The 22,660-nt window shown below is 43.8% G+C and overlaps 2 protein-coding genes across 11 annotated transcripts in view; both read right to left on the minus strand.

Annotated features, from left to right (window-relative positions):
• The window catches only part of BCL2L11 (BCL2 like 11), a 99,372-nt gene extending 98,572 nt beyond the window's left edge, over positions 1-800 (minus strand). The window contains exon 1 of the mRNA XM_043467739.1: positions 686-800. The gene's annotated coding sequence lies outside the window, so the exon portion shown is untranslated. The remainder of the gene's footprint in view (positions 1-685) is intronic.
• Positions 801-1,998: 1,198 nt separating this feature from the next.
• ACOXL (acyl-CoA oxidase like) overlaps positions 1,999-22,660 on the minus strand; it is a 352,738-nt gene continuing 332,076 nt past the window's right edge. For all 10 annotated transcript variants that reach the window (XM_043467731.1, XM_043467729.1, XM_043467722.1 and 7 more), the window contains one exon: positions 1,999-2,204. In XM_043467731.1, the coding sequence (XP_043323666.1) occupies positions 2,004-2,204 (201 nt within the window). In that variant the 3' untranslated portion in view covers positions 1,999-2,003. The remainder of the gene's footprint in view (positions 2,205-22,660) is intronic.

The following is a 22,660-nucleotide window of genomic DNA, read 5'->3' on the forward strand; positions in this document are numbered from 1 at the left end:
TGTTAAGGTCAGAGAAGGCAGCGCGAGGGCCTCGGAGGGCTCGTAGAGAGCAGCAGGGAAAGCGCAATATACCCCACCCTTCCTCCCTGCGGGTCCCCGTCCCCTTGTCCTTAAGACTACGAAGCCCCACTCCCACTCCTTCCCCGGGAGACCAAAGTCTGTGAACGCCGTGGTCCGCACGCCTACGGCCCTTTCGATGCGCATCCTGCATCCCTACCTTCCGAGACGCCCGCAGCCGGAGTAATGGAGGGCAAATAGGTTAGGAGATGGAACATCCCGCCGCGGGAGAGATCAGGCTAGATGGATTACAGACTCAATTTAGGGGCCTCCCTAACCCGAACCCCAGAAGAGTGCCTCGGTGCAGAGAAGCAAGTCAGCGAGGGATGATCCCGCCGTCTGGCCACCTTGGTCAGTTTTTATGTTTTATAAGCAAGTGCGGAACATTAACAGCACAGCCCCAGGTTTGTTTTCTCAGCGCATCCTCCCGTGAGTCCTGAGCGAGGTGAAGGAGTCCGAGGGGCTGGAGGACGCGCGCCGGGCTTCACCCCGGGATTTCGCTGCAGGAGGGAAAGGACGCGCGCGGGTGTCGGCAGCTTGAAACTGCCATCGGTGGCTACAGGTGGCTGCTGCAGGCAAAGTCTGTGCCTTAACCTTCTATCGCGGCACTCGGGGAAAAGAGACCAACCTTCCGTGCCCGCGAGGAGCCCCAAACCCGCCGCGCGCCCGAATGCTCCGCACTCTCCGTGGGGTTGGACGATGAAGACGGGGACCGGAAAAGAACCACACAGAAGAAACCCTGATGGTTGTTTTTTGCTTCTCTGCAGCTCCGCCGCCCCCGCGTCGTCTGCTCTGGTGACCCTGTGAACACTTTAAAAAAAAAAAAAAAAGGAGTCGGAGAAAGCAGCCGGCTACATGCTCTTATTTGGGCCACAAGCAGGCGGTCGGCTCGGAGGTGGCAGTCCGCGCAACCCAGACTGTGCTGAGGAGCTTCGACCAAGGGCCTGGCGTCGGGTGACAGCGTGCCCTTAACGCCCTCTCCCGCAGAGCCCCAGCCTAGGGGAGGGCGGGTAGGTGTGAGGTCTTGACTCCCGTCCTGGATGTTGCCCTTGCGGACAGAAGCAGAGCGGTGTCCCCTTCTGCCTCCTCCGCGAGATGTGGAGAGGGAAAACGGAGGGCATATACTGAAAGCAAGAGTGAAGTCGGGCGACATCTATGGCCCTCGCTGGAACCACAGGCGTGTCTCTCCAAGTCCCGAAACCAACTTAACTACAGTGGATCGCTTCGCTCACCTCCCCGTGCTCTGCAAGCTGCGGGAACCTTCCCGACACTTAATTTCATTACGAAACTGTATCTCTGTCTGTGCTCTTCTCAAGAACACATTACACTTTAATTTGGTAAAAATGTTTCCGAGCTTCGTCTCGCGGTCAGTCCGGAAGCTGCCAGCCTGGAGGGACGCGCCCGGGGTTCATGCTTTGCCCAGAGCAAGACTCCAGGTTCACACTCCCCTTTCTCGGCTCCCGTGTTTCCTCGCAGGGCCCCGGGGAGGGGGGGCGGCTGGGAAGGCGTCACTTGCTGAACTGAACCTTTGCCTACGGGCGTTTCATTTTTAGACTTTTATTTATTTTTCATCCAGCACCACAGTCTTCCCAAATCACTGGGAACCTGAATCACCACTAGCATCGGGAGACCTTGGATGGCAACCGGCTCTGGAGCGCGTCCAAAGGAAAGCCCACTCTGTGTAGTGCCCTAGGCGACAGAGGGCATGGCCCGGCGAGTCGGGGTTACTTGGGGAGGGTAAAAGCCGCGTTCCGGATCGGAAACGGGGCTGCCGCCTCCCAAGAGCCTAGTGGCCTGGCCAGCCTCAGGGGGAACCCCATTCCATGACCGAAATCCCCGAGGGCCGCGGCGCAGCGCGTGCCAGCCGGCCTCGGGCCCCAGCTCCAGGCGTCTGAGAAACACTCCGGCAGCTGCGGGCAGGCCACCACCCTGGCCGCCCCACCCGCTTACAACTTGGCTCTCAGTTTGGGCCGCGGAGACCGCGCTCTTTCCCCGGCCAGGGAATGCTGTGGTGCTGGGTACAAAACCCAGGCGGCCTTTGGGTTGGCGAGTCCAGCGATCGGTGCGTGGAGGGAGGCGTGTGAGATGTTAAAGGCAGAGATCACCCTTAGGGCATCATCCTTCACTGAGTCGCACAAATGGAGCAACTGCAAAAGACAACACAGAGGAACCGGTGAGATGTTGGCTCACTCCTCACAGCGCTTTGGTGCCTGCCGCCTTGCCACCCGCAAGAGCCGGCACACCCAGCCTCGCTGACACGAGCATCCCTTCCGATTTCCTGGGACCCAGGAGGGTGGAGACTGTTGGTCACCGTCACAAACCTTCTTCATCTTAGAAATTCCGAGCTCCTGACACTTAGTCTAGCAGAAGCAAGCTTATTCCGCCACGCCGTGGGTGTGGGCTCCAAATTAGCTGGGAGCCGGAGCCCAACACCTGGAGAATCCCCCGTTCCAGCCGCTCCCCTCCCCTCCCCACTTCTCTCCTCCAGTTCTTTCCCTTTCCCTCCACTCTACCTCTGGAGTGACTGGGCTGCCACCCTCTGGCACACAGAGGCAACTGAAGAGCAAGAGCATCAGAAAAAGGTGAACCAGTGGAGACTTCCCGCTCTTCTACATTGACCGGCACCTCCCACCCCTGGCTGGCAGAGATCACAGTTCCTGAAACATCTGCACAGTGGAGCTGGGGGACCAAGGCCATGCACTGGTACCTTTGCGCACCTCCCACCCCCGCTGCTGTGCAGGAAATATAACACAAAGGAACCCCACTGACACCCTTGTGTCCTGACAAAAGTTGGAAGGCACAGATAAGCTTTTCCTGCAGAAGAGAAAGGGAAATGCAGGCCAGTGATTTTGAAGGAGCTGCACTGAGTGTATTTTTATTTTATTTCCCATGGTTTAGGTGCCAGGAAAGAAAAAAAGTTCTTAAACATAATAGATTGTTTTCCTAAACCTTGACAAGGGCAGGGCAGAAGAACTACTTTCCTTTCCCACTTACTAGCTACACAATTTACTCCTCCATTTTTCAAGTTTTCAGCCAGCTATAAATTTCTTTCGCTCACTAAATTACAGTTAGCCCCCAGGTTTTTATGGTTTATTTTTATGGTTTTTAAAACATCACTTACACCAACCCCACCTTTGCCCTCATGGTGGCGGTCATCACTGAGTTACACTAATGCTGTTAAGACAATAGTTCTCTGCAACAGTTCAAAATGCCACTTGAGGTGTTCAGAGACAATGAGAGTGGGCTCCCCAAGGGGGGATGGGGAGTAGGTGGGGAAAGAACATGAATTTTAATAGTCTAACAATCCATCTTCCCTTAAAACTTGCTCTATTGCATCAGTATTTTCTAATGAAAACCTTCATTCTTTATACACTGTGGTTAAGCATCATCAAATCAGTACTGAAAAGACTTTGATCACATTCACAAGGTGCACTGTGATGAACTTTCACTGACCAAGATTTCAAAGTTTGTAATTAATACTCTTGACAAATCCCTGACTAATCTGTCAACTCTGTCTCTACCCACACAGTTCAAAACCATGAGATGATGTGCAAGTCCCTAAAGCTTCCACACATTGTAGTATCATTACTGGAGACAAATTTTCCTTTCGGTTAGCATTATGAAACTCAACCAGTTCTGTAGTATATTCTACAACAGGGAACATTCAATTATTCAAATGAGTATTGCATGGAAGAGAATATGGGTTTGTCTGATGCCGATCACAGAATAAGGATCCAGAGATATTATAAGAAGCAGACTTCTTTTCTTTCTTTCTTTTTTGGATAGGTGTAGGTCTGTGTGCGCTTAGTCATATCCAATTCTTTGCAACCCCATGGACTATAGCCCACCAGGCTTCTCTGTCCATGGGATTCTCCAAGCAAGAATACTGGAGTGGGTTGCCATTTCCTTCTCCCGGGGATCTTCTAGACCCAGGGATGGAACCTGTATCTCCTACATCTCCTGCATTACAGGCAAATTCTTTATACTAGCACCGCCAAGGAAGCCAAGAAATGGATTTATTTAGAGAGAAATGACTCCATAGAGTGTGGGCCATCTCAGAAGGCTAGAGGACTGGGAAATCGGGTATGGTTAGTTTTTATGGACTAGGTAATTTCATCGGCTAATGAGTGGCAGGATTATTCCAACTACTACAGGTGAAGGGGGTAGGGATTTCCGGGAACTGGCTCCCTGCCCACTTTGTGGTCTCTGATGGTTGGCCTCAGAAGTGTCCTGGTGCTGGTGGGTGTGTCATTTGTTTGTTGACGTATTTCAAAGAACCTGTACTGACGCTTCCCCAATGGCTTAGCAGGTCGTCGATGCAGGAGACACAGGTTTGATCCCTGAGTTGGGAAGATCCCCTTGAGGAAATGGCAACCCACTCCATATTCTTGACTGAAAACTTCCATGGACAGAGGAGCCTGGCGGGCTACAGTCCACTGAATCACATAGAATCAGATATGACTTAGCGACTGAGCATGAACGCAAAATAGCCCTCCTTCCTTCTTTCTCCATTTGTCACAGACTGCAGCACAAGCCCCAAAATGACGAGTGTCCAGATGGAAGGATAGAGCAGCATTCCTGTTGGACTCCTACCTCTGGGAGGGATGGTCATGATAATGATTCTTCCACTTACAAAGTGTGCACCATAGTCCCCAACTGTGCTGGGCACATTCTGTGCTCTAGAGGAGAGGTGCATACTGCAGAGACAGGCTCCAACACGGTGTGGTATTAGACACTTTTTCAAATACAGTTCTTCATATAAAGTAACCAGTAGCTAATGTAGCATCGATTAGCACACAGTTACAACATTTTCTTGGGCTTCCCTGCTGGCTCAGTGGTAAAGAATCAGCCAGAAATGCAGGAGACATTGGTTCCACCCCTGGTCTGGGAAGATACCCTGGAGAAGGATGTGACAACCCACTCCAGTATTCTTGCCTGGGAAATACCATGAACAGAGGAGGCTGGCAGACTATAGTCCATGGGGTCACAAGAGTCGGACACAATTTAGCAACTAAACAGCAGTAACAACAGCATTTTCTTATTACTAGGGAGCCCTTTAGGACTTAGCAAAGTACTATAAAAGTTTAGCTTTTATACTTCTATACTACAAGTATAAAATGATACATATTGTAACCTCTTTTCCCCCACTCTGTCCTGCCAGTGAGCCAGTGGTGCTGGACAGAGTACCCTGAGTCCATTCATCTCTTTGTAAAGAGTATTCATCAGTTTTTGGAAAAACATCAATGGAGAAGTGCCCTTAAATATAAGAGAATATGAACAAGTTATAAATTCTTGTGGAAATTTTTTAAAAGGACAGGCCAAAAGCAAGGGAAGTATTGGTCTAAAAATAAGAACATAAAATCTGGGACTTCCCCAGTGATCCAGTGGCCAACTAGATCCCATAAGCCACAACTAAGAGTTCTCCTACTGCAACAAAATAAATGTTAAAAAAAAAAAAAAAGAATGGAAGATGCATTGGAAGTATCGGGTGAGGAGGATTGAAAATATCTACTTTAAAGAAAGAAGAAGTGCTCCATGATGGAGGGACAGCATGTGGATATGTGAATATGTGTATTGGGGGTGGGGTTTATAACGCTGATTTTTCTTTCCACCCCTACCTGGTTGCAGTAGATTAGTTTTGTTTTTTTTCTCTCTCTGACTCTCCTTGCATTTTTCTTATTCCAGCTGGGAGAGCAGGATGGCCTAGGATGGGCAGTGACCAAGCTTTATAGTCTTCTAAACAAACTTTATTTTCTATGGTGTTGGTGCTAATTGTAGAACAGATGCCCACGTTTCAAGGTACCCAGTGCACTTACAGTGGCACCCCAGCTATTCCTGAGACTGTCTTCAGGTTTGCCTGCCTCTTTCCACATCCCCCGTCTCTGTTCCCAGCGCCAGGTGACCTCACACTGTTCTCTGTTTGTGTAAAGTCCCTGATCTCAACTTGAAATGTCCCTTAATTAGCCCACTTCTTGCTTGGGCTCCATGATAGAGCCTTTTTCTCCTTGAAAATAGAGCCCTTACATCTGGGCTGCCTTGTGACTTGCTTTGACCAACAGAATGTGGAGAAAGTGATGCTGTGTGCGTCTCAGAGCACAGGCTTCAAGAAGTCTTGCAACTTCTGCTGTCACTCCCCCGGGACCCCGAGACCCCTCGCTGTGCAGAGGCCCAGCCCAGCTTGTCAGAGGAGGAGAGGTCACGTGGGGCAGAACCAGACTCGCAGCGAGACATGTTAGTGAGGCCATCTCAGACCCCTCAGTCCTATTAAACTCGGATTGCAGTTATCCTACCGAAGGCTAGCTCAAGAATTATGCTAGAACCCAGGTTGCTTACCCAGAGAATTGCAAAGAATAAACAACTTTTATTTCATGACACTAAGTTTTAGAGATGTATATTATACAGCAATATGTAACTGAAACAAAAAGTTTAATTCAACTTTCCATCCACTGGGGTTATCTTCAGCTTCACTTCTACCTTCTTACTTTAGTTATCTGAGGACAATTTTATAATTATACAAAGTAGTAGACAGGTGTAGAACTAAAGAGCCTCTTGATGAAGGTGAAAGAGGATATTGAAAAAAAGCTGGCTTAAAACAACATTCACAAAATGAAGATCATGGCATCCAGTTCCATCACTTCATGGCAAATAGAAGGGGAAAAGGGGGAAACAGTGACAGATTTTATTTTCTTGGGCTCCAGAATCAATGTGGACAGTGACTGCAGCCATGAAATTAAAAGATGCTCTCTCCTTGGAAAGAAAGCTATGACAAATCTAGACATTGTATTAAAAGCAGAGACATCACTTTACCAACAAAGGTCCATATAGTCAAAGCTATGGATTTTCCAGTAGTCATGTACAGATGTAAGAGTTGGACCATAAAGAAGGTGCTTTTGAACTGTGATGTTGGAGAAGACTCTTAAGCCCTTTGGACAGCAAGAAGATCAAACCAGTCAATCCTAAAGGAAATCAACCCTGAATATTCATTGGAAGGACTGATGCTGAAGCTGAAGCTCCAATACTTTGGCCACCTGATGCGAAGAACTGACCCATTTGAAAAGATCCTGATGCTGGGAAAGACTGAGGGCAGGAGGAGAAGGGATGACAGAGGATGAGATGGTTGGATGGCATCACCAACTCAATGGACATGAGTTTGAGCAAACTCCAAGAGATAGTGAAGAACAGGGAAGCCTGATGTTCTGCAGTCCTTGGGGTCCCAAAGAGTCAGACACGACTTAGTGACTGAATGACAATAGGTGTAGCTGATAGGCTTAATGGAAAGATAGAACATCAGTCCTGAAAGAATAAACCCAAATGAGTGTCCAGTGGTAGGGTATGTGGGAGAGAATTTGAATAGCAGGCTGGAAGTCTCACTGCAGGCCACCACCCAGCCCACTTCCCTAGTGCAGTTTAGACGGCAAGTCACCAGAGCCTGCCTTAAAACCACCCTCCACTCCTTCAGCTTCTCTGTGAGGGGCTTCTGTTGTTGTTTCAGTTATGTCGTGTCCCCATGGGCTATAGCCCGCCAGGCTCCTCTGTCCATGGGATTTCCCAGGGGATCTTCCCAACCCAGGGATCAAACCTGTATCTCCTGCACTGGCAGGTGGATTCTTAAACCACTGAGTCACCAGCAAAGCCGAACCTCCAACAAAAATCCTCAGTACAAGTCAAGTGTCCGGGATGGGGGAAAAAGAAAGCATTTGCAACCAGCGATCCCAAATCTTGTAACTGCTTAAGTTCTCCTGTGCCATTGGTCAAGGGAAATGGATGGGACCTGGTCGGGCCAAACCAGAAGCAGCTGGTATGATGGATGGGTGCCTCTTTATCACCTTACTTCAGCAGGATGGCAGGGTTTCCTGACTCCCAGAGCTGTTTTAAACAAGGATGGCCCAGGACATCCCCAGGTGGTCCAGTGGTTAAGACCTCACTTTCTAATGCAGGGGGTGCAGGTTCAATCCATGGTTGGGAAGCTAAGATCCCACATGCCTCATGGTCTAAAAAACCAAAATATAAAACAGAAGCAATATTGCAAAAATTCAATAAAAACTTTTAAAACTGGCCCACATCAAGAAATCTTAAAAAAAAAAAAACCAAAAAAAAACATTTGAAAAGAACAAAAGAACAAGAATGGCCAGCAAGGGATTATCTCCAAGGCCTGGAGTCTGTCTGTTCTAGAATGTGGGTGAGAGGATGGAGTGAGGTAATTATGTGAAGGTCACACCGTAAGGTGCAAAAGGCAGGAAAGCAGAAACTTGTCAACTGTTTATCCTCAAAATGCCATTGTCAAGGCCTCTCAAGGCTTCTGAGAACTCCTATCCAGGAAGTTTCAATGCAAACCTGTCCATTTACACATAAAGTCGGGGGTTGACATGACAGGATGTGAAATCAGGCATGGGTACCTGGATGCATAACTTGCCACTTCTATCCAGTTGGATTTCTCTTTATTCTCTGATGCTTAATATTTCTCACTTAAAACCGTTTTAAAGAGCACTCTCCTTAAAGAAGAGGGTCTATACATCAACACATTGGCCTTTCATCCAAGGCATTGCTGGACTCCACCTGGGAGGTGATGGCAACTAGAAAGTGACAAGCTGGGAAACAGGCATAGAGACACCTTATCTTACAAGTCCCCCCTCTGAGATGTGTGAAACCTTCATACTGATGTGTGTGCACAGGTGTGTGTGTGTGTGTGTAACAATATCAGAATGTATCGCTTCATTTCAGTGAGCCACCTTCTCCTGATGGTTGTTGAAAATGTTCAATGAAACTGGGTATCAGTGTACATCCCTCAGACACACTTCAAACATTTCTCATCAAAGGAAAGGTCGATTCACTTTTGTTGTCTGTCTTCATCACCCATGGAAAGTCATCCAGGCTTTCTCTACTCTTGATTTTTATTCTGGAATCTGGTGTGAGAACTCCCTCCACTCTCCTCTGTAGCCCCTTTATTCAGACTTTCATTATGTTCTCTAGATTTTTGCGGGGCTTCCGTCATGGCTCAGATGGTGAAGAATCTTCCTGCAATGCAGGAGACCCAGGTTCGATCCCTGAGTCAGGAAGGTCCCCTGGAGAAAGGAATGGGATACTCCAGTATTCTTGCCTGGGGAATCCCATGGACAGAGGAGCCTGGCTGGCTACAGTCCATGGGGTCGCAAAGAATCAGACATGACCGAGCAAGTAACACACATAGACTCTTGCTGCCCAAAGTTACCTTCCTTGAGTATCTTTTAAAATAATTTCATTTACTTTTGGCTGTGCTGGGTCTTCGTTGCTGCATGGGCTTTTCTTTAGTTGTGGCAAGTGGGGACTGTTCTCTAGTTGCAGTGCACGGGCTTCCCATTGCGGTGGCTTCTCTTGTTGTGGAACACGGGCCCTAGGGCAGGTGGGCTTCAGTAGCTGCAGCACATGGGCTCAATAGTTGCAGCTCCCAGGCTCTAGAGCATAGGCTCAGTAGCTGTACCACAAGGGCTTAGCTGCTCTGCGTCATGTGGGATATTCTGGGTTGGGGATTGAACCCATGTCTCCTGCACTGGCAGCCTGATTCTTTACCACTGAGCCACCAGGGAAGTCCTGAGTACTTTTTTTTCCCCCCTGATCATTCTTCTTCCCCAAAGCCTAGAATCACTTCCACCTGCTTCTCAGGTTAAGGGAAAATGACCAATTGTGAACTTGAATCCTTTAGCAGTACTCAGTATATTAAGTTCCCATAACTATAATAGTTTCATCATCCACTATCCATGCACAATCTGCATTTTCTACTTGCACCAAGGAAACTTATCGTGCCTTCCACCAGATGCTCTTCACTCTCGGGAATTGGACCACATTTCCATTCTCCCTCACCTGACACACTGCAGCTTGACCAGGTCTCTTCCAAGTTTTGCATACTTAGTTATAGTCTTGCTGCCTTTGTAAAGCCATCCTCAAATACTTGCTTTGTTAGTTGAAACAGCCTGGATAGGTCATTTCATTTTGTCAACTCTCAGTTTCTGCATCTATAGAAAGGGAATATTGTCTCTCTCTTTCAGGATTTTGTGAGGATTAAGTAATAGACATGTATATACTTATATTATATCATAATAAAGCATTTAGCATTACTGGCTTTGTCACATAGGAGATACTAGCTAGATAATGATTCCCTCCATTTGCTTTTCTGTCACTTTCAATTTTCCTGAACACCTAGTTCTTAGCTGTATATCTATATATGACTATTATATATATATGTATGACTATTGTATATATATATATATTCAGTTCACAATTTTCATTTGCTCTTCTTTACAGCTTCGATTTCTTTGCTGCATTTTATGATGGCTGCTTTAAAATCATCAAATAATTCTAACATCTCTGTCATCTCAATGTTGGTATCTATTGATTATCCTCAAGGTCTTCCTTATTCTTGGTTTGATGACTGATTTTCAACTGAGACTTGGACATTCTGGGGCATGACGTTGGGAGATTCTGGTCCTTATTTTAATCTCTGGTTGGATCTGGTCTCCTCTGACAGAGGTTTGGCAGTGTCAGGCAGCAAAAGGTCGTTATCTTTCAGGATGTTATCAAACTCTTCTTCCAAAACTCACTCTTTGGTCAGTAACAAGACGTCAGGGCACAGGAAAAGCGCAGAGCTGCTCTCGGCAGGCAACATGGCATTGTTCAGGCTTCTGCTCTCCTTGGAGGCCGAGCGATGGTGGTGTGGCTGCCCGCTGTGCTCTGAGACCCCGTCTGATTTGGGCTACCTGGAAGAATGCGGCCATGGCCAGGGGGTTCCACCCATTGCCTTCAGACTGCCCCTCCCCATGCCGAAGCTGACCTCAAGGAAAGGACATCCTGCTTTACAGAAGGATAGCAAATCCACTGGAAACATATCGATCTTATCTTTAAACTGTATTTTATTTTTCAGTATTTTTATTTATTTGGGGAAAACAGGGCTTCCCAGGTGGCGCTAGTTGTAAAGAACCCGTCTGCCAAGGCAGGCAGACATAAGAGACTCAGGTTTGATCCCTGGGTCAGACAGATCCCCCGGAGGAGGACAAGGCGATCCACTCCAGTATTGCTGCCTGGAGAACCCAATGGGCAGAGGAGCCTGGTGGGCTGCAGTCCACGGGGTAGCACAGAGTCGGACTCGACTGGAACTGCTTAGCACAGCATGGCATTGATTTTAAAGAGTGGTATTTTAACGCGCATCTTTCAGGAGGTCTGGACCGGTTAAAATAAAACAATAATAACCTGTTCTTACATGCTTCATTACCACACAGATGCTATTCTCAGGGCTACCTAGATGCCACTCCAAGCCAGCTTTAACATAATTAGCATTTCATATGTGTGGATGATAGAGGAAGAAGTTTACATGGGCATCTGAGCCCCTGTTGCCTAGGAAATCAGCAGTGATGGGCTGGCAGAGAACTCTCTTATGAAAGTGCACCAGGCAGCCGAAGTACACAACAGACACGGCCACTCTCTCAGCCCGTGACCATGAGCAGACAGCCTTTCCCGATCTGCTACTGCACGTGTGAAATGGCTTCATGTGTGTGTCCTAAGGCTGATTTGCAAGAGTGTCCTTCTTGGTACCAATCACTATAGCTGGTAAAAGCACAGAAATGGTAACTTCAAACCTTACCAAACCACAAATATACTTGCTCTAAGATAGCAATTACACATACTTTTCAAAAGGATGTCTAAGTAGCCAGCCTTTATCTTCCAAGGCATTGTTAGATATTGATGGGCTTTTTGTGTAATTTTCTGCCCCTGTTTCTTCCAGTTGACTTGATTTTGGATTAACAGAAAATGAACCAGACACTTTCAAAGAAGGGGAACCTTAAAATAATCAACAAATATTTTTAATCTAATAGATAGGATAAGGAATAAAGTTGAGGCGATTGGTGAAATGAGGTTTCTGTATATGGCTGTCATGGCCTTCGCTGCTGCTTTGACATGTAACTGAGATTCTGCCAGGAGTCTCTGGCCACCTGTGCCTGCCTCTAGCCTCCTCTGCTATTCCATGCTTGCACTGTGCAATCCTAGTCCCCAGTGGACAAGTCATAGATCAGTACCCCCAGCCTTTGCCCAGGATTCACCTCTCCCACATAGTATCTGTGCTTCCCACACTCCACCCTAGATGGCTTAGCATGCAAAGATACAGAAGGAGTCACTTGGCTGCCTTGATTTGGCAGCTTTCCTGCATCTCCAGCATCTTCATAACAACATCGTGCAGTGGTTCGGCCTTGTGACCTGAATGTTCTGTGCTCTGCTCCCCGGGACGGCCATTTCCTGAATACCTACCATGCGCCAGGACACAGACGAGGTCTTTATATTAAGGGTCTCCCTCCATTCTCACAAAAACTCTGTCAGGCACCAATCCAGTTTACAGATGAGAAAGCCAAGGCATAAAGAGTTTAGGATTTGGCTCCAAATCATATCCCTCATAACTGGGACAACTAGGGTTTTCATCCAGAGCTCTCTGCTTCCACAGCTTCCAGTCTGCCTCCATCTCCCCCACGTCCCCCATACCTCACTGTTCCCAGGCCCTGAAGGGGAGAGGGTGCTGCTCTGAGGAAACGCCTCCACCATGGTAGCAAGCACATGACCTGTGCGGTTTCTAAGTCAGAATCCATGTTCCACATGTATCCAACGTGGAAGGCACGGATCTGACCAGCCACACTGGCTCAGATTCCCCAAGGGGACCAAGGCAGTAATGGTGGCCCCGGGGTCTCTGGGGTTTTGCCACTGAAGGAAGGTGTCGAAGACAGTGAGTTCAGAGCCAGCCACCATGATGTGAAAGGGCCAGCCTGATGATCTGGGGGGCTCTTCCCAAGGACAATGCTTCAGCTCTCCAGAAAACAAGCCGGTGAGGCTCAGATACAAGGGTCTTCAAGAAACAACAGGTTCTAATGGGACTTCCCTGGTTGTCCAGTGGCTAAAACGCCATGCTCCCAATGCAGGGCACCTGGGTTCAATCCCTGGTCAGGGAACTAGACTGCACATGCCACAACTAAGAGTTCACATGCTGCAATTAAAGATCCTCCACATCACAATGAAGACTGAAGATTTCAAGTATGGCAACCAAGACCCAGCATAGCCAAATAAAACAAACAAACAAATAAATATATATATAAAAGAAAAAACAGATTCTCTGAGGGAGGGCCACTTGCTCTGGATTCTTTTCTTGCACGGGCCTTCCTGCTTCTCTGGCCCACACCTTAAGCCAGCAAATACAGTTCAATCCCTTCAAAGAGCAACAGTGCTCAGACGTTCAGTCGTGTCTGACTTTTTGCAACCCCATGGACTGTAGCCCGCCAGGCTCCTCTGCCCACAGGATTCTCCAGGCAAGAATACTGGAGTGGGTTGCCATTTCCTTCTCCAGGGGATCTTCCCCACCCAAGGGCTGAATGTCTGGCATCTTCTGCATTGGCCGGTGGATTCTTTTCCACTAGCACCACCTGGGAGGCACCAAGAGTGCATGCCGTGAAGCAGCTAAGTCTCTGCGCCACAACTAACGAGCCCGTGCTCTAGAGCCACGGCCCAGGGGCTGCAACTGCTGAGCCCAAGCGCCACAACTAATGCAGCGGGAACACCCGGGAGCCTGTGCCCTGTAATAAGAGAAGCCGCTGCAACGCAAAGCCCGCACACGGCAAGAGTAGTCCCGGCTCGCTGCAACAAGGGAAAGCCCACACAGCAATGAAAACCTGGCCCAGACAAAAATAAATTAAAAGAGAAGAGTTCACTCCCTCTTTAGACAAGCATTCTCTAAACAGTCAGAGTGGCAGGCCTGTAACAGCTAATTTGCCACCTCAGCCCCAAATGCCAGGTTGGTGATCAACATAAAGCCTTTACATGGAGCATAACTGCGCTGTGTCCTGTGCTTCTAGCTCTGTCAATTTACCTAACAACCTAGGAAAGGGGAGAGCTGCTCCTGTTTCTAATGACCACTGGCCAGGTCCTCTAGGCGGAACCAGACCTTAGATTTTCAGTCCCCAGAACATACAGTCTCATGGTTGCTGTAGCCAAATTTCATTAGCATGGAACGAAATTCTGTGGTTCCATTAAATAATCATGACTTCAGCTTAATATTTTCCCTAAATCAATATAGATTATATTTATGCTGATTACTTCTTCATCTGATAAAAATATTCAGCATTGTCTAAAATGTTAGAATCTTAAATTGCCTTCCTTACCAAACAACAACAAAAGTGCCTTTGTTTAGCCCAGCTAGAGAGTTTATTTAGATTAGAGAAAAATTTACCTTCATAGTGTTCTTCCTATTGCGATGTTTCTCGACCAAAGAGTACACAATTCCATATTTTCTAAGTGCTATTGACAAAGCCCATTTCAGAGAAGAAGTGGGACTCTGAATGCTGATGTGATGACCTCCTTACCTCTAAAATGTTAAGATCAAGTGAGTTTGGCAGAGTATTTATAAATATTATTATTATTGTGTGTTCTTAGAAATAAAAAGCAATTTCTTTATAACTCTGGTATTTTCTAAAACCAAGTCTGCTTAATCATCATTACTAAATCAAGAACGCTGAGACAGAGGTATCAACTTTAACCACTTAATAAGAACTTCTGACATTTATTCATACTGCTACTGATTCATAAGAGGAAAAGTTTAAAAAGAAGACAAGTGCATATAGCTTTCCCTTTAGAATACAGGAAACCATATAAAAGTATTGGCAATGGAATTAAAGTAACCACAATGCCGCCCTTGGTAGCATTTTCTACAAAGACATTTACATGAAACGAGAAAGAATATTAAATTAGGTGGTTAAAATAAAACTTCACTATTAGCTTCACACGTTTTCATACATGAGATTATGGCATTTAAATCAGCTGACAGTTCAGCCTTGTAAGTACAGACACAAAGAAATGTGAACATACCCAAGAAGGAATAATTTTCATTGAAACTAATTTTTTTTTTCAAGAAGCGGAAGTTCCACAAACTGCCAGAACTAAATATACAGTAAGAGTCCAAAGTTATTATGCAGAAATTCTGTGTCCATGAGTCCTGGAATTTTGGATTTCATCAACCAAATGATTTCAAAAGCAATTTTGGAGGACTTCTAGTTAAGATGTAAAAAGATTCAAGAGAACTTAGCTCTCATGGTAACAACCAGAAGTTGAACCCATATTTAATCAAAGATTTCTGAGACACTGTTAACATCCTTCCAGCTCAACTGTTGATAAGATCAAAAGGCAGTATGGGAATGTGGTGGGGGTTGGGCTAGGCATAGTGAACTCATTCTAATTAAAGCAGCTTCTGCTCAACTTGACTCTAGGTAGAATCCTAGGGATCAGTCTCCCACCCTAACCACTAGACAAAGGAAAAGGAAATACACAAGAGAACATAAAATCTATTATACATCATGTCTGGAATATGATAAAAAGGTATAAGATCTGCAAAGAAGCTGGAAAATACAACCCTAAATAGAATTATCAGTACCATCTTTTAGATTCCATATACATGCATTAATATACGATATTTGTTTTTCTCTTTCTGACTGATTTCATTCTGTAAAATAGGTTCTATCTGACTCAAATGTGTTTGTTTTTTTTTTATGGCTGAGTAATATTTGCAGGTCAGCAATGGAGACGCAGACATAGAGAACAGACTTGTGGACACAGTGGGGGAAGGAGAGGATGAGATGAATTGAGAGAGTAGCATGGAAACATATACATTATCATATGCAAAACAGAAAGCGAGTAGGAATTTGCTGTATGAGTAGGGAGCTCAAACCCAGTGCTCTGTGACAACCTAGAGGGCTGGGATGGAGCGGGAGGTGGGAGGGAAGCTCAAGAGTGAGGGGACAGGTATATAACCATGACTGACTCATGCTGATGTATGGCAGAAAGCGACACGATATTGTGAAGCAATTATCCTCCAAATGAAAATAAACAAATTAAAATATATATAAAATTATATTTATATATAAAACCCCAAATCCAGAGAAAGCACAATTGGTATAAGCAGACGAGTTACTAGAATTAGCAAATTGTTTTATAAACAATTATTATAGGTACTTGGGCTTCTCAGGTGTGACTAATAGTATAGAACCTACTTGCCAATGCAGGAGACACAAGAGGTGTGAATTTGATCCCTGGGTTGGGAAGATCCCCTGGAGTAGGAAATGACAACCCATTCCAGTATTCTTGCCTGGAAATCCCTGGACAGAGGAGCCTGGTGGGCTACAGTCCATGGGGTCACAAAAGAGCTGGACATGACTTAGGCAACTAAACAACAACAACTAATTTACTGGATTATCACAAAACAAGCACACTCATGTAACCATACCTAGATTAAGAAAGAGACAAACTATATTCCAAGAGATCTTGCCTAAAGTCTCTCCTACTTGAGCTGCCTGTTTTTTCTAACACTGTCTCAGCAGTAGCCAATTTGGTGAACAGAATTAATACCTGGTAGTCTGAGGCGATAATCTGTGATGTGAGTGACCAGCTGTCCAGGGAAGGAGGAGCCTGAGGAGTTTCAGTGTTCTATTGACCAATGGGTACTGACAAGTGAGTCCTGTCCCTTCTCTGTCCCTTAAAACGGGGACATTCCTACTAGCTGTCTTTGTGTGGTTTACTGAGTACCAAGGGCTTTGGGTTATCCAGAGGAAGGGAGAATTGGAACAAGACCCAGCAGTATCTAGTCTCTAAAATTAAAGGAAAAGGGCAATTTCCCATCAGACAAAGAAAAATTACACACGTTATTTTGCTAGAAATATTGATTTCTAGCTAGACTATTAATTTCCACCAAAGTGGATACACTGGGCATCATTTCTATTTCCAGTTCAGTAATTCATTTAAATTCTGTTATTATGAAATGATAATAAAACCCACCTTGTCCTTAACTGTGACTTGGGTCTGTTCCATCTGTTTGACTCAATTGAATTCTACCTTCTGGAAGGTCTTTTTAAAATGTAACACAGCTGCTCTTAGGAACAGATCTCACCAACAGGAAACTCTCATTGGGCATCCAGGAGTGAGGGGATGACCTCAAAGACTCATGGAGAAGGACATTCCAATTAGCCAGTACTTGAGGCATCTCTCCAAGGAGCCCAGGATAATGCAACTGCCAGAAAAACTCAGAGGCTGGGGCTCAGCAAAGCAAGTTACTCTCTCCTGCGGTTATAACAAGTCATCCTTCAGTGAGTGAAACAGAATGAGCATGGCTCTCCCAGATACACAAAGCAGTACTGTGAGGCAGGGCACGAGGGTCGACCAGATGGCTGCCATGCAGAACCCAGGTTACAGAGGTGGTGACCTCAGGGTCCATTGTGTGGCCAAACCGAAGAAATACATCCCACTTGTATTTTCTTAACCTCTGTTGAATGGCCTGCACTGATAGGTTCAACAGTGTATTTTATGCCACTGAAGAGGTAAAGGGAAGGGGGAAGGAAAAGAGAGTTTTCTCCTTGTCTTAGTGCACTCTGTTAAGACTGAGAATTTTTTTACCTGTTTAGTTTGAGAGTTTTGGGCTCTGGAAATAGAAGCTAGACCAGGATACATCAATATTTTGAATCTTGTCATCTCCTGGAGGTGAATCAGTGGTCTTACAGTGGTAAAAGGGAAGTTAAAGCCAGTTCTGGGGGTATTAATACACCACATTAACAAATTAAAAGATAAAAACCATATGATTATCTCAATAGATGCAGAAAAAGCCTTTGACAAAATCCAACATCCATTTATGATAAAAACTCTCCAACTGGAGCCCATTATACAGAGTGAAGTAAGCCAGAAAGATAAAGAACATTACAGCATACTAACACATATATATGGAATTTAGAAAGATGGTAACGACAACCCTATATGCAAAACAGAAAAAGAGACACAGAAGTACAGAACAGACTTTTGAACTCTGTGGGAGAAGGTGAGGGTGGGATGTTGCGAAAGAACAGCATGTATATTATCTATGGTGAAACAGGTCACCAGCCCAGGTGGGATGCATGAGACAAGTGCTCGGGCCTGGTGCACTGGGAAGACCCAGGGGAATCGGGTGGAGAGGGAGGTGGGAGGGGGGATCGGGATGGAGAATACGTGTAAATCTATTGCTGATTCATGTCAATGTACGACAAAACCCACTGAAAAAATAAATAAATAAATAAAAAATATATTTATCTCACTAAAAAAAAAAAAAAAACCTCTCCAGAAAGCAGGAATAGAGGGAACATACCTCCACATAATAAAAGCTATATATGACAAACCCACAGCAAACATTATCCTCAATGGTAAAAAACTGAAAGCATTTCCCTTAAAGTCAGGAACAAGACAAGGGTGCCCACTCTCACCACTACTATTCAACATAGCGTTGGAAGTGTTTGCCACAGCAATCAGAGAAGAAAAAGAAATAAAAGGAAGCCAGACAGGAAAAGAAGAAGTAAAACTCTCACTGTTTGCAGACGACATGATCCTCTACATAGAAAACCCTAAAGACTCTACCAGAAAATTACTAGAGCTAATTAATGAATACAGTAAAGTTGCAGGATATAAAATTAACACACAGAAATCCCTTGCATTCCTATACACTAACAATGAGAAAACAGAAAGAGAAATTAAGGAAACAATACCATTCACCATTGCAACAAAAAGAATAAAATACTTAGGAGTATATCTACCTAAAGAAACGAAAGACCTATACATAGAAAACTATAAAACACTGATGGAAGAAATCAAAGAGGACACAAATAGATGGAGAAATATACCGTGTTCATGGATTGGAAGAATCAATATTGTGAAAATGACTATAGTACCCAAAGCAATCTATAGATTCAATGCAATCCCTATTAAGCTATAAATGGTATTTTTCAGAGAACTAGAACAAATAATTTCACAATTTGTATGGAAATACAAAAAACCTTGAATAGCCAAAGCAATCTTGAGAAAGAAAAATGGAACTGGAGGAATCAACCTGCCTGACTTCAGGCTATACTACAAAGCCACAGTCATCAAGACAGTATGGTACTGGCACAAAGACAGAAATATAGATCAGTGGAACAGAATAGAAAGCCTAGAGATAAATCCACGTACCCATGGACACCTTATCTTCGACAAAGGAGGCAAGGATATACAATGGAAAAAAGACAACCTCTTTAACAAGTGGTGCTGGGAAAACTGGTCAACCACTTGTAAAAGAATGAAACTAGAACACTTTCTAACACCATACACAAAAATAAACTCAAAATGGATTAAAGATCTAAATGTAAGACCAGAAACTATAAACTCCTAGAGGAGAACATAGGCAAAACACTCTCCGACATAAACCACAGCAAGATCCTCTATGACCCACCTCCCAGAATATTGGAAATAAAAGCAAAAATAAACAAATGGGACCTAATGAAACCTAAAAGCTTTTGCACAACAAAGAAAACTATAAGCAAGGTGAAAAGACAGCCTTAAGAATGGGAGAAAATAATAGCAAATGAAGCAACAAGGGATTAATCTCAAAAATATAAAAGCAGCTCAATTCCAGAAAAAATAAATGACCCGATCAAAAAATGGGCCAAAAAACTAAACAGACATTTCTCCAAATAAGACATACAGATGGCTGACAAACACATGAAAAGATGCTCAACATCACTCATTATCAGAGAAATGCAAATCAAAACCACAATGAGGTACCATTACATGCCAGTCAGGATGGCTGCTATCAAAAGTCTACAAGCAATAAATGCTGGAGAGGGTGTGGAGAAAAGGGAACCCTCTTACACTGTTGGTGGGAATGCAAACTAGTACAGCCACTATGGAAAACAGTGTGGAGATTCCTTAAAAAAACTGGAAATAGAACTGCCATATGACCCAGCAATCCACTTCTGGGCATACACACTGAGGAAACCAGATCTGAAAGAGACATGTGCACCCCAATGTTCATCGCAGCACTGTTATAATAGCCAGGACATGGAAGCAACCTAGATGCCCATCAGCAGATGAATGGGTAAGGAAGCTGTGGTACATATACACCATGGAATTTTACTCAGCCGTCAAAAGGAATTCATTTGAACCAGTCCTAATGAGATGGATGAAACTGGAGCCCCTTATACAGAGTGAAGTAAGCCAGAAAGATAAAGAACATTACAGCATACTAACACATATATATGGAATAAAAAAGGTGATAACGATAACCCTATATGCAAAACAGAAAAGAGACACAGAAATACGACAGACTTTTTGAACTTTTGTGGGAAGAGAATGTGAGGTGGGATATTTCAAAAAGAACAGCAGTATACTATCTATGGTGAAACAGATCACCAGCCCAGGTGGGATGCATGAGACAAGTGCTCCAGCCTGGTGCACTGGGAAGACCCAGAGGAATCGGGTGGAGAGGGAGGTGGGAGGGGGGATCGGGATTGGGAATACATGTAAATCCATGGCTGATTCATATCAATGTATGACAAAACCCACTGGAAAAAAAAATAATAATAATAAAAAAAAAAAGAAAAATAAAACCTTCCTTAAAGCTATCAATATGAACCAGGTCATATAACTATATCAAAATGGTCATCCTCTTAACAATAAGAGAAATATCAATTAAAAATGCAGATGCTGCTTTTGCTCATGAAATTGTCAAAAATATTTTAAAATTATATTACTGATTAGAAGAGGGAAAGTGTAGGGAAATTTCCTTAATCACTAACAGTTTGAGCATAAGATGTTATAATCCTCTTGGAGAGTAATTTTTAAATAAGCAACACAAACATTTACTAAATGTACATATTCTACTAGCCATTTCACAGCATTTAATTCAGCAATGCTATTGTGGGAGACAATATTTGGTTTTCCACTACCTTCAAGCAAATGGGAACACCGACTTTCCCCACTTCTTTGAGGTTAAATGTGTCCACATGACTAGTTCTGGCCAGTGAGTCATGAGTACCTATGTTTCACTTCTATGCAAAAGCACTTAAGAACCAGTAAGCAATTTGCAATATTCTCATTCCCTACCAAGGTATTCATGAGAGCACATGGTGAGAGGGTGTCAAAAAATGAAGGAATATCAGTAAATTGGGGTCTCTATTTAATAATCAGAACTCTCCTGTTAACCTTTAATGTAGATGTAATCTGAGCAAGAAATAAGCCATTGTTGTTTTAAGCTAGAAATATTTTCAGGTGTTTGTTATCACAACATAACCAAGCCTATCTTAACTGATAGAGTAGTTTGTCCTAAAAAATAAGTATAAAGGTGCATAAACAATTTTTTTAAAATAATGCTAGAAATCTGGAAGCAATTGAAAAGCCCCATAAAATAGAATCTTTAAATTACATATAATTAATACTATGTAACCATTTAAAATGAGATTGCATACATATATCAGGTTGGCCAAAAAGTTCATCTGTGTTTTTCTATAACATCCAACAAAAAACCTGAATGACCCAATATTTATTGACAAGGAAAGATATTTTTGATGTAACACTGAGTGAAAAAAGTAGGTTATAAAGACATGCACAGTTTGATCCAATTTTGTTGCTACACATATACACACTCTATGTACACATATCAAAATGTTAATATTCTCTGATGAGCTTACAGTGATTTTTTTTCCTATTTCTGCTTGTCTGAGCTCTTTAACTGTACATGCATTATTTATGTAATAAGAAAAACAGTAATTTTTAAAGTGAACCAGGATGTAAGTCTCAGTTATACAAGATGATAAACCTGGAAACTTACTATACAACATATTAACTATAGTTAACAACATTGTCTTATATACTGAAAAATTTGCTAAGAGGGTAGATTTTAGGTGTACTTATCACAAAAAACCTTATTAATAGAAGGCAAGAGGACACTTTCGAAGGGGATGGAGAGGCTCAGGGATAGATTACAGTGATGGTTTCATGAGTGTATACTTATCTCCAAATTCATCAAGTCATATACACTAATTATGTATAGCTATGGACATGTATGTAAAATTACATACAGCTTTTGTATGCCAAAAATGAAAAGAATAAACAATCCCCTCAAAAAAATTAGCCAGGTCACTGATTATTTAAAGTCCTCATTGAGGTAGATTCATTTCAGGAAACTAAGGTTTTCTTCACCTCTATGACTAGGAAATAAACAAGATTTCCATTTTGTTTAAACAAAGGTAAAAAGAAAATTTTTAAAACCACCTCAGATAACATGAATCTTCAGCACAAAATGGATGTCTGATTTATTTCCTTTCATTTTCCTAGCAGATGGGCAGCTGTTCTTGTTCTCACAAACCTACTGTTACAAGCAGGATATTCAAGCCAAGACCCCGAGGGGTGATTTTTAATCATTCATGTTGAGCTCTAGGGAAGAAAGGAGACTATTGTTATGCAACTCACGGAAGCACTCAACCTTCTCTTTTCAACTTCATTTTGGTTCTCCTACTTCAAGTTTCACATACTAGCTACATTTTGAAAGGTGATTCTAATATATGCCTTCTAAAAAGTATAAACATTCCTTTTACTTAAGAGAGTTATAACACTAAATGCTCATATCTGGATGACAATTACACTTTACACTTCCATCAGGAAGCTTCCACAAGCCTCTTATCCTCATCCATCAGAGGAAAGACAGAATGAAAAAAAAAAAAAAAACAATCACAGAAAACTAGCCAAACTGATCACATGGATAACAGCCTTGTCTAACTCAATG

This window comes from Cervus canadensis, chromosome 5 (assembly GCF_019320065.1).
Source record: "Cervus canadensis isolate Bull #8, Minnesota chromosome 5, ASM1932006v1, whole genome shotgun sequence".
Taxonomy (NCBI): Eukaryota; Metazoa; Chordata; class Mammalia; order Artiodactyla; family Cervidae; genus Cervus; species Cervus canadensis.